Source organism: Nicotiana tomentosiformis, chromosome 5, assembly GCF_000390325.3.
Source record: "Nicotiana tomentosiformis chromosome 5, ASM39032v3, whole genome shotgun sequence".
NCBI lineage: Eukaryota > Viridiplantae > Streptophyta > Magnoliopsida > Solanales > Solanaceae > Nicotiana > Nicotiana tomentosiformis.
Window position 1 is genome coordinate 134,663,492 of NC_090816.1, and position 11,290 is coordinate 134,674,781.

The 11,290-nt window shown below is 38.4% G+C and overlaps 1 protein-coding gene across 1 annotated transcript; it reads left to right on the forward strand.

The window, feature by feature from the left end:
* Window positions 1-8,415: 8,415 nt before the first annotated feature.
* LOC117276844 (uncharacterized) lies at window positions 8,416-11,009 on the forward strand. Its single transcript, XM_070176971.1, has 4 exons — window positions 8,416-8,750; window positions 8,858-9,321; window positions 9,373-9,635; window positions 10,671-11,009. Exons 1-4 carry the CDS (start codon window positions 8,416-8,418, stop codon window positions 11,007-11,009), a joined length of 1,401 nt encoding a protein of 466 aa, XP_070033072.1.
* Window positions 11,010-11,290: the final 281 nt, after the last annotated feature.

Sequence of the window (11,290 nt, forward strand, 5' to 3'; positions counted from 1 at the left end):
CCTTCTAGAAATATCCAAATGCAAATCCAAGCATACACCCAAGTCAAAAATCACCATTCGGACCTAACGGAACCATCAAAACTCCGATCCGAGGTCAAGTACTGAAAAGTCAAACTTGGTCAACTCTTCCTACTTAAAACTTCCTAGTTGGGAATCATTCTTCCAAATAAATTCCGAATAACCTGAAAACCAAACCGATGATTCAAACAAGTCATAATACATCATATGAAGCTACTAAAGATTTCAAATAGCTGAATGAAATGCAAATATTCAAAACGACCGGTCGGGTCGTTACATTCTTCCCCACTTAAATATACGTTCGTCCTCGAACGTGCCAAAAGTCGCTCAAAGCCATCAAATAGTCGTGTAACCTTACCATGCACATACCCGGGGGTGATCCAATGTCACCCTATTCCATATAGTCCCGCCAACACAACATAACTGAAGATCATTACTGCAACCTTAGTTTGTAAACCTCACAATCCAATTTCCAACATCCCGAACTTCCTACCGAATCTCTCATTTACACATTGTATAAGTCTGAACAAGCTATATCGAGCCATAATTATAACCCAAGATGTAATCACATGATATACCACATAACTCAAATACTTATAGCAATAACTTCCGACCGCAATAACTACTCAAAAAAATCTGGTACCGAAAAAGAATCATCATATCAAATAAAACTTTGTTCAAAACCTTCGTACGCTAAATAAACACACAAAAACTAATAACCACTCATTAGACGAACACGTCATGGAGCTCTCTCTCGTCCGACAAGAGCCAAAGCCAAATTCTAAGCCGACATCTGATATTGTTCTTCCAAACATACCGTAATCAAATCCAATAGTACTCATTCTAGGTCAAATCACAACTATTCTATTGACATGCCACACCAATACAACCTAAACCAAAAACCGTGCAATCCGTGCACCAATAAGCAACAATTTCAATGTATTCAAACATGAAAAAAAAAGAATCAAATAACAGATTTGTCTCGTACGCTAAACAAGTACCACCACAAATGCAGTGCTATGAACCCATCACACATAGTAGAATCAAGACACGCGAATCTAACACAAAAGATCATATCTCAACATACTCCACTGCAACGCATGACCCTATCCAAACACCGGTCCATATGAAATACCTTGAGCCCCAATGCTCAAAATTAACAACCATAAGCAAGTCAAAAACAACCACACAAGGTGCATGACCATAATCATGAAAAAATGGATAGCATGATATACCATCAACAGAAAAACCATAATCATGGCACAACCAGCCAATCAACACCTCAATAATCATCTCCTCGAAGCAGAAACGCATCTAGTGTGCGTATAACCAACAAATCACAACCCAATATAGCATAGAACAGTAACACACAGAACATATCAGAACACGAACAAGCTCAACTCTAACCGAATGACACACCCTTCGGCATTTAACGATGCTGAGTCAGCAAATCTGACCCGGTGTAGAATACACCTCCTCATTGGGTCTACCAATGGCTCCCAAATCAACTCCAGTCATCCCCAAATAGATAAATAGCCCTCCAAAAGTTCACAACGACCTAACCATAGCATGTACTACCAACTAGCTAACTTTGGCCACATCTTCACAGTCTACAACCCCGAAATAATCTGCTTCCGAGAACTCCCAGTCTCCAAATTGATAGAACACATGAATCATCATAGCCGATCCCAACTCTGCCTCTCGAATGAATAACATATCTATCATACATAATCATCCCTACGATAAATACTTCTATAATTCTTCCATGCCATATAGCAAAATCTAGGTATCTGCAGTCGATCCATCACGCGAGTACCGCAATACCAATGAAGCATCCGCAAGTCGAAACTCAGTGCGCCCTTCTGAAATGTGCACCCTTCTCAGGCAATACCAAGTAGTAATAGAATTTATCTAGTCATCTGAAACCGTCCATGTTGTCTAAGAATTCATTGCATTCTTTTCAAAACTGAATCGTGACCTTGCACATGCATATCTCAATCCCACAAAACACACCGCATCTATCATGTGATCACATGAAAAGTATGAGAATCTTATAATCAACTCTGAGTCACCAACAGAATACATACTTGATCAGTCAGAAACCTTCCATTTGATCCCATCCAAGAGAAAATCATAACACGCAACATGATCCTCATGCCGGTAGGAAATATCCATCTCAAATTGTGGTAGAAGCCATCAAGAACTCTTCGAAACCCATTTGCATATAACCAAGTCATCAGAACTAAATCTCTCTAACTTAACCAAACCATGCATGTCGCCAAACCCAAGAGTATTTCCCCAAAACACTTGTAGAGACTCACCACATCATAAGTACCCAAAGAACCGATCATATCCATTATTGTGCTGATCCAACCTACTACCAAGCTATCCTATTTCTCTGAGTTCCTTCCGAATTACCCTCAAGTTGACACTTCTCCTTGCGAGAACACCACAATCCTTACCCCCAAGCTCACCACAAGAGATCCTAACATAAAACCACACTTCCCTAAGGACCATAAGCCAATGTATTCTCTCTTAAGCACCCCAAAATTACCACAACCGAGACTCACACTCTAAAGAGACCTTCTGTGAATCTAAAGTCATTTCCTTCACCCTCCTGATACTGAAATGCAGAATCCATAATGATAAAGAAATACCGCGAGTCTCGACACCATCTAATGTAAATCTCATATTCTAGCCATATACAAATCCAAAAAAAAATTCTCAATTGCTACATATAAATCTTGAATCCATTAGAACCTTCTCGAGAGTCATCCACTCTGTTCAAATCTCAATTGCACCACCAAATGGGCCGAACAACATGTGCCCCATTAGCACGACAACACCCAAAGAACTAATTCACACCTCTAAGCAACCGAGTGAATCCCTTTTCTTAGTACATCACATCTACTATGTACAACATATCCAAATCATTCCCATATTACTATATACTCAAAACGTGTAGTACAACATGCATCCAAAAATTTCCTTGCTTAAGTCATCCTTAAAACCAGTCTCTACAAGTCATAACCGATCCACAAGTATGCCTCAAACCGAAACCAATACAACACATAACCATGCATTCAAATCGTCGATAGCATGCTCCCTCACTTGGCTCAAAGCAATAGAACAAAACAATCGATAACTCATAATGCCCATACTCTATAACTGCACCATAATACTGCAGTGAGATTTAACTAAATCCTTCATAAGCTCTTATAGCACAAACCATATAGTACCTCAAATAATCTACTAAGCTCTCATTCATTCTTGTGACGGTCAGGTCAATTTTCTCAACCAATCTAAACTCAAATCGCAATATCTATAATCCACTGGTTGAAAAGAAAGCCTCCACACAACATCATAAGGATCACACATCCATAAATTACCATGCATGTCATAACCCACCTACATAGCCTCAACTGACATCTCTCTATACCCTTTCACAACCATAACTACTACGCAACCACTTAATCTTCCTGAATCTGAACTCATCAATAAGATATGAGAATCTAATTCGTTCCACAATATAACATGAAAGACTCTTCAACACACACATAACTCGAGACTATACAACACATTAAGAAATAAATCAAGAACCCAATATTCCTTTTTACATCCCAAGAAAACGCTTTTCATCATATTCAATCCATCTGAACACATCCCGCAGTCACATTATACTTCATCATATAGCCATCCAACCACTCATTGGGCCATAAATTCCACTCATAGGGACACCACTGGACATAGAAGTCCCAAGGCACATGCTCACACAACTGAAACTACCGAGCCTAAGCTGCGGTCCAAACCCAGCCCCAAGTCCTTTACACTAGACCATCACCAAAACACAGAAAATACATCTCGCACCTCATCCATGGAATTTCACAAGCCATCGATGTACAGCTAATACTGAGCGCTCACATGCGCATATGAATGAGTGGAAGAAATTCAAAGAGATATGCTTCAAGCTGAATCAATGTCGCACGATAAGGAAAGAAAGATGGAAAGTTTATCCTAAATGCCTTGTAGCCTCTCGAAGATAGGTATGGACGCCACCATGCCGATCCGTAAGACTCTACTACACATTTGCTCATGACTCGTAGAACCTATGAACCTAGAGCTCTGATACTAACTTGTCACGACCCAAAATCAAATTAGTCGTGATGGTACCTAACCCAACCCGCTAAGTAAGGCAATTAATAATAATCCAATTCAAATGAGATTTACCGAGAGATATATTGATAATATACTGAACTTTTATACAAGAAATTCCCAAGGGCTGGTAGTACAAATCATGAACTTCTAAGATATAGAGTTTACAAAGCTGATATGAAACAAATACATCATCTATTTGAAATATATGTGAACAGATTTGCAATGTTAAAGCTACCTAGAACAAGAGGAAGTTATGACAGGAACGTAGGTACATCTTCAATTCTAGCTCCACCACACAACATCATCATCCAAAATCTGCACGCAAGGTGTAGAAGTGTAGTACGAGTATAACTGACCCCATGTACTTAGTAATTAACAAATCTAACCTTAGGTTGAAAATAGTGACAAGTTGGGACAAAGGTCAGAGTCCAACACCAATAGCCAACAACAACTCATAACAATATAATAAAAGTGGTACAAGAAATAACTTAGAGATATAATTCTCAGCTCGTTCACAGTTCCAGAAAATAGGCATGTTTTTCAAATATGTTAGTGAAAACCTAAATCTTTTACTGAAATCACCAAAATATGAGTAAATCAGAAAAACTGTGTTTTTCCCAAAAACATTCAACAACAGGTAAGATGTTTCATTATCAAATGGCATAAGGAAAGTACATCTCTCTACCTACATATCAATGTGTATGTGAAACCATGAATGAGACAATACCGTACAACATGAGAAAAATACATCTTTATGCTTGTATGTCATGTGTGCATGTCGAATGCAATGCAATTTAGTGATAAAATCATATGCATACTCTCAGAGTATCAATTCACTCAGTCCTCCCAGTCGCTCAGTCCTCGCAATAACTCAGTCCTCACAGTCACTCAGTCCTCACAATAACTTGGCACTCGCTCTCGGCACTCACACTCAATAAATACCTACGCTCACTATAGGTGTGCAGACTCCGGAGGGGCAAATCCCGTCCAAGCGCTAATATAAGCCAATCATGGCATAAATTAATAAAGCATGTTGCAGCGTGTAGTTCGATACCATAAACATCCTCACAATCAGGCCCTCGGCCTCACTCAGTCATCAATCTCTCCAGTCTCTCGGCCTCACAAAACTCATGCTAATCGACCCAAACATTGATAATATAATGTGAGACAAATGATAACAGAGACTGAGATATGATATGCAATGAATGAGTATGACTGAGTATGTAATTGCAATTTAAGCAAATAACTCAACAACAAAAATGACCTCAGTGGGTCCCAACAGGATAAGCATATAGCCTAAACATGGTTTCTAACATGGATCAAAGCTCAATTACACTAACACATAGAAATCTCTTGGATAAAGACAAGATTAGGTCACTACACAGTACCATAGAAATAATTGATTCATGATTCACACTGTGCACGCACACACGCCCGTCACCTAGCATGTGTGTCACCTCAATACCAAACACATAACATGTATATTCGGGGTTCATACCCTCAGCACCAAGTTTAGAAGTGTTACTTACCTCGAGCAAGCCACACAATACTCTAGAAATGCCATCTCGAATACATCAACCTCCGAACGGCTCAAAACTAGCCAAAAGCAACTCAAGAACATCAAATAATGCCAAAGGAAACAAACCCAATTGATAAAGGTCGAATCTTTAATCAAAAGCTCAAAGTCAACCAAAAAGTCAAACCCGGGTTGCCCGTCGAAACCCGATGAAACTCACAAAATCTGACAGTTCATTCAATTACGAGTCCAATCATACTAGTTTCACTCAAATCTGACCACCCTCAAAACTACAAATTAACAAGCACTCTTGGAACGGCATGACAGCGATACCATAACAGATATACTTACCGACAAGAGAGAGCGAGACTGACCTACCCAAGAGAGAGAATGCAAGAGTGACTCCCCCTATCACTTAAAGGCCGGAATAAAAAAATTTCCCGCGACCTTATTTACCAAGCTCGGGTCTAGAGGAGCATTTTTGGACTTTGAGGTATCGCTTGTAATGTAATAAGGATAAAGTCTCATTCATATAGTAATGGCCCTAGATTGCGCCCTATTTGAGACTAAGGCAAGTTTGGAACCCTGTCCTGTCACCTTTATCATATCCCTAGCTCTTTTCCTTAGTGCAACTGCCCTATTCCTACCATGGGAATATCTATATTTCGTTTTTCTTTCATATCTATAGTTTAGGATAGAAAAGCAGATGGTCTCATATATGAAAAAGGAGATTATTGACTTTAGTAGACTAATCTATTCATTGATAGGGAATTTCTTGATGTGACCGCCTTTCCTACTCGAATCGATGTTCAAAACTCAAAAATTCACTTTATGAAATTTTAGTCAAAAATCCCAAATTTCACTTTGAAATCATCAATCAAATGCCAAAAACGAAGATGTATTCATGAAATATAACCAAAACAGAGTATAGAACACTTACCCCAATCTATGTGGTGAAAATCGCCTCAAACATTTCCCAAATCTGAGTTCCCCAACTCAAAATATGACCAAATGAATAAACCCTCGATATTATATGTTTCTACCCAACTTTTCTGCCTTGTTTCTCATGACAAATGATCACGAAACTCACTTTTGATACCTCCAATAGATTCCGTCCGAAATCTCAGTTAAGTTAGGCTTTTGAATCACTCCATTTGACCTTATAATGAAGGAGATATGCTGGTTTCACTATTTGAAAATAGTGCAGATTTTTAAATACGAATTCAGTGGCAATGTCGTAATTAATTAAATCTAGCAACCCAACTCCTAGTAAAATGACCATAAATTCCTCATACGATATCGAAACCTGATAATTCTAGTTGCTATAGTTCCAAAATTACGATATGGATCTAATTATTCAATCAAAACATGAATCGGAGCTCATTTGCTTAATGTGGTACCATTTATGATTAAAGAAATGACATCAAAACATCAAAAACGAGTGCAACATAACCTCAACCCATCTGAAACTCACCCGAGCCTCTCGGGACCCCTTACGAATATACCAACAAGTACCATAACATAACATAGAGTTACTTGAGGCCTTAAATCATGCATAACTACATCAAAACCACGAATCGCATCTCAAATCGAACTTAATGAACTTCGAATCTTTCAACTTCCAAAACTCGTATCGAACCTTATCAAATCAACTCATAATGAACTCAAATTTTGCATCCAACTCCAAAATAGCATAACGAAGCTATTCCAATTCCCAAAATCACAATTCAAACCTGATATCATCAAAGTCAACTCCCAGTCAAACTTATGAACATTCCAAACCTTCAAATTTCTAACTTTCGCCAAATAGTGCCGAAACCTTCTAGAAATATCCAAATGCAAATCTAGGTATACGCCCTAAGTCCAAAATAACCATCCAGACCTAATGGAACCATCAAAACTCCGATCTGAGGTCATGTACTAAAAAGTCAATCTTGGTCAACTCTTACAACTTAAAGCTTCCTAGTTGGGAATCATTATTCCAAATTAATTCTGAATAACCTGAAAACCAAAACTGATGATTTATATAAGTCATAATACATCACATGAAGCTACTCAAGACTTCAGATAGCTGAACGGAATACAAATGTTCAAAATAACCGGTCGGGTCATTACAACCGCCTAGACCAAATTACTAAATTCAGGTCCATCAAGTATCCAAATGGTGTATAGGTAAAGTTAAATTTGTTGTGTGTCAAATATAGCTTGGGTTTGGACAGGTTTTTACCTCAAAATTTGTGAATCGAGTTCCATGTTAGAGTGATATGTATATACATTAGTTAGTATAGGGGTCAATTTGTACATGTTAAAAGTTAGGGGTTACATTAGTTATTTAGCATAGTATTAACAGATTAGTCGCTAGTTAGTTATAAATATATGTACAAAGTTCCTATTTTCAGTTAATGAGAATGAACGACATTTCTCCTCTCAAAGCATTCTTCAATGGCTTAAATCTAACATGGTATCAGAGCGGAGAAGATCGGTCCGTAAAGTTCTCGTTCAATTCTTTTGGTAAAGCTGAATTTTACATGGAGATTTCGATTAAGTCATAATTTCTCCTCTTATTGTTTGTAAGCTTAATTGCTGCCTCGAATTGATCGTCAATGGCGACGGAGAAGATTGATCACACACATCCATTTTTTCTTCAACCTTCGGACACACCAGGCTTGGTGTTAATTCCAATTTAGCTCACATGCTCTGAAAATTAAGGGATGTGGAGTAGATCAATGAAGCTAGCTCTAAAGGCTAAGCGAAAATTAGGGTTCATCACAGGAGATTGCAAAAAGGAGTCGTTTGAGGATTCTCTCCATCAGGAATGGGAGACCTGCAATACAATAGTGCATTCCTGGATCATGAACTCGGTTTCAAAGGATCTCGTCAGTGGAATCATATACGCGTATGATGCGCATGTTGTATTGGAAGACCTCAAAAAGCGATTTGATAAAGTGAATCGAGTGAGGATTTTCCAGATACACAGAGCAATTTCAAGATTATCACAAGGAACTGACTCTATTGTTGTTTATTTTACTAAGCTGAAAGAGCTTTGGGCAGAGTACGATGTGTAAGTTGTGGTTGTGCAACGGAAAAGGAACACACTGTACATCTGTATCAATAACGGTTAATGTAGTTCCTAAATGCATTGAATGACACATATGATCAAGCACGCAGGCAGATTCTGATGAAGACTAATGAACCAATTCTTAATCAGGCATATGCACTGATTTCTCATGATGAAAGTCAACAAGCCATGGGAAATCTATCAATGACAGAAAAGCTGGATCCTTTGGCTATGCAAGCAGGAAGAGGACAAGGCTATCGTGGAAGAAAGCAATTTTTGCAGTGTGAGCATTGTAAAATGAAAGGACATACTAAAGAGAATTGCTTCAAAATCATTGGGTATCCAGATGATTTCAAAGTGAAGAGAGGATATCAACCAAGAGGAGGCTCTATGATGGCCAATAATGTAGAAGGGCCACCAGCAATAGGGAACTTGCAAAGCATGGGTGGTGATTACTTCTTCACTAAAGCCCAATATCAACAGATCCTAAGCTTGCTCAACAAGGAAGGACCTAGTGATGCCATAGTGCAGACACATGCTAACATGGAAGGTACAATTTGTTCACTTTGTTCAGGTATGCATTCAGATGAGTGGATTGTTGATTAAGGAGCTACACACTGCATAGTTTCTACCCTGAACCTCTTAAGTAATATTCAAAGTGCTGCCAAACATAAAAGGGATTCAGTAAATCTACTTAATGGAACTAGTACTGATATTACTCATATTGGTAATTCACAGTTATCAGCTGACAAAATACTAAAAAATATTCTCCATGTACCAGATTTAAAGTTTAACTTGATGTTAATGTCAAAGTTAACAAGAGACATGTTGTGTGCTGCCATTTTCTTGACTGAATTGTGTGTGTTTCAGGACCTCTACAATGTCAAGGTGAGGGGGATTGGTAAGGAAATTGAAGGGTTGTACTTGTTGAAATAAAGAAGAGTAAAACAGATAGTAACAATAGTTAGAAATAAAGGTAGAGCGGGAGATTCAAGCTGGTTGTGACACATGAGGCTAGGACATGCTTCAACACCAGTCTTGCAGCACATTCCATTTCTTTAGAATAAAGTAGATAGTAGCTTACATAACAAATATTATGTATGCCCTATGGCAAAGCAATCTAGGCTTGCTTCCCTAATACTGAACACAAGAGCACTAAAGCATTTGAACTTGTACATAAGGACGTTTAGGGGCCATATAGAGTGCCAACTCATAAAAGAAAATATTACTCTTACTGTTGTAGATGACTACTCAAGGGAAACTTGGATATTTCTAATACAATTAAAAAATGAGACCATTTGTTTTTTGAAACAATTTATGTGCATGGTTAAGAATCAATTTGATACCTCTGTTAAGGTGATTAGAACAAACAATGGAACTGAATTATTTAACAACCAATGGAACACCATTCTCCAAGATCAGGGAGTAATTTATCAGAGTAGTTGTGCCTACACTCCACAATAAAATGGAGTTATGGAGAGAAAACACAAACATATATTAGATACTGCAAGGGCATTAAAGTTTCAAGCAAATTTACCAAAAAGATATTGGGGTGAGTGTGTGCAGACTGCTATTTATATCATAAATAGGTTGCCTTCTAAAGTGTTGAGTGGCAGAAGTCCATATGAACTGTTGCACAAAATAAAACCATCACTTTCTCATTTAAGAGTTTTTGGTTGCTTGTGTTATTCTACAAACTTAGTGAAGGAGGACAATTTTGTACCTAGGGCCAAGAAAGCAGTCCTTTTAGGATACTCTTCCACACAAAAGAGATATGTGCTACTTGATTTGGAAAATAACTATTTTCTTATTAGCAGAGATGTTACCTTTAGAGAATCTATTTTTCCTTTCAAAGAATCACAGATGTAGATCAATCTACACACAGTGATGGAGAACTAAGAGGATTTTCTATGTCTACAGTAGGTTAACAGACCTGTTGGAGAAGCCAAAAAACATGAAGAGCATGATCAAGCAGCTAAAATGCATTCCCCAGCTATCTCATTGGATCAAACAACAGAGCCTGCATCTGAGAATCCAGCAGACCAACCTGCAACTGGTGAAAGGGGAGAAGAAACTCTAGAACAGCTGGAAGGGGAACTGATATCATCAGTACTTGAAAGCTTAGCTGAGGAATCCACAATCTCTGTTGAAGAGAATCTGATTGTTCCTACCTTGCAAGGAATTCCAACATCTGATGGACCCTCTACTTCAGACATTAGGCAGTCCACTAGAGCCAAACAACCACGTTGTACATACCCTTAGTCAATTCATGCAAGCTCCAAAGAAGTCTCACATGGATGCAGCTATTAGGGTGGTCAGGTATTTGAAAGCAGCAACTGGCATGGGAGTTCCGATGCACAAGGAACCCAACGACACACTACTGGGATTCTATGATTCAGACTGGATAGCCTGCCCTGTCACTAGAAGATCAGTTAGTGGCTATGTAATGAAGTTTGGAAACTCTTTGATTTTCTGGAAATCAAAGAAACAACATACAGTGTCCAGGAGTAGTGCTGAAGCAAAGTATAGGAGTATGGCATCTC

Coding starts and splice junctions, on each gene's coding strand:
- LOC117276844 (XM_070176971.1), top strand. CDS start 8,416: ATGAAGCTAGCTCTAAAGGCTAAGCGAAAATTAGGGTTCATCACAGGA. Junction 8,751..8,857: donor CTTTGGGCAGAGTACGATGT/GTAAGTTGTGGT, acceptor TCAAGCACGCAG/GCAGATTCTGATGAAGACTA. Junction 9,322..9,372: donor AATTTGTTCACTTTGTTCAG/GTATGCATTCAG, acceptor CACACTGCATAG/TTTCTACCCTGAACCTCTTA.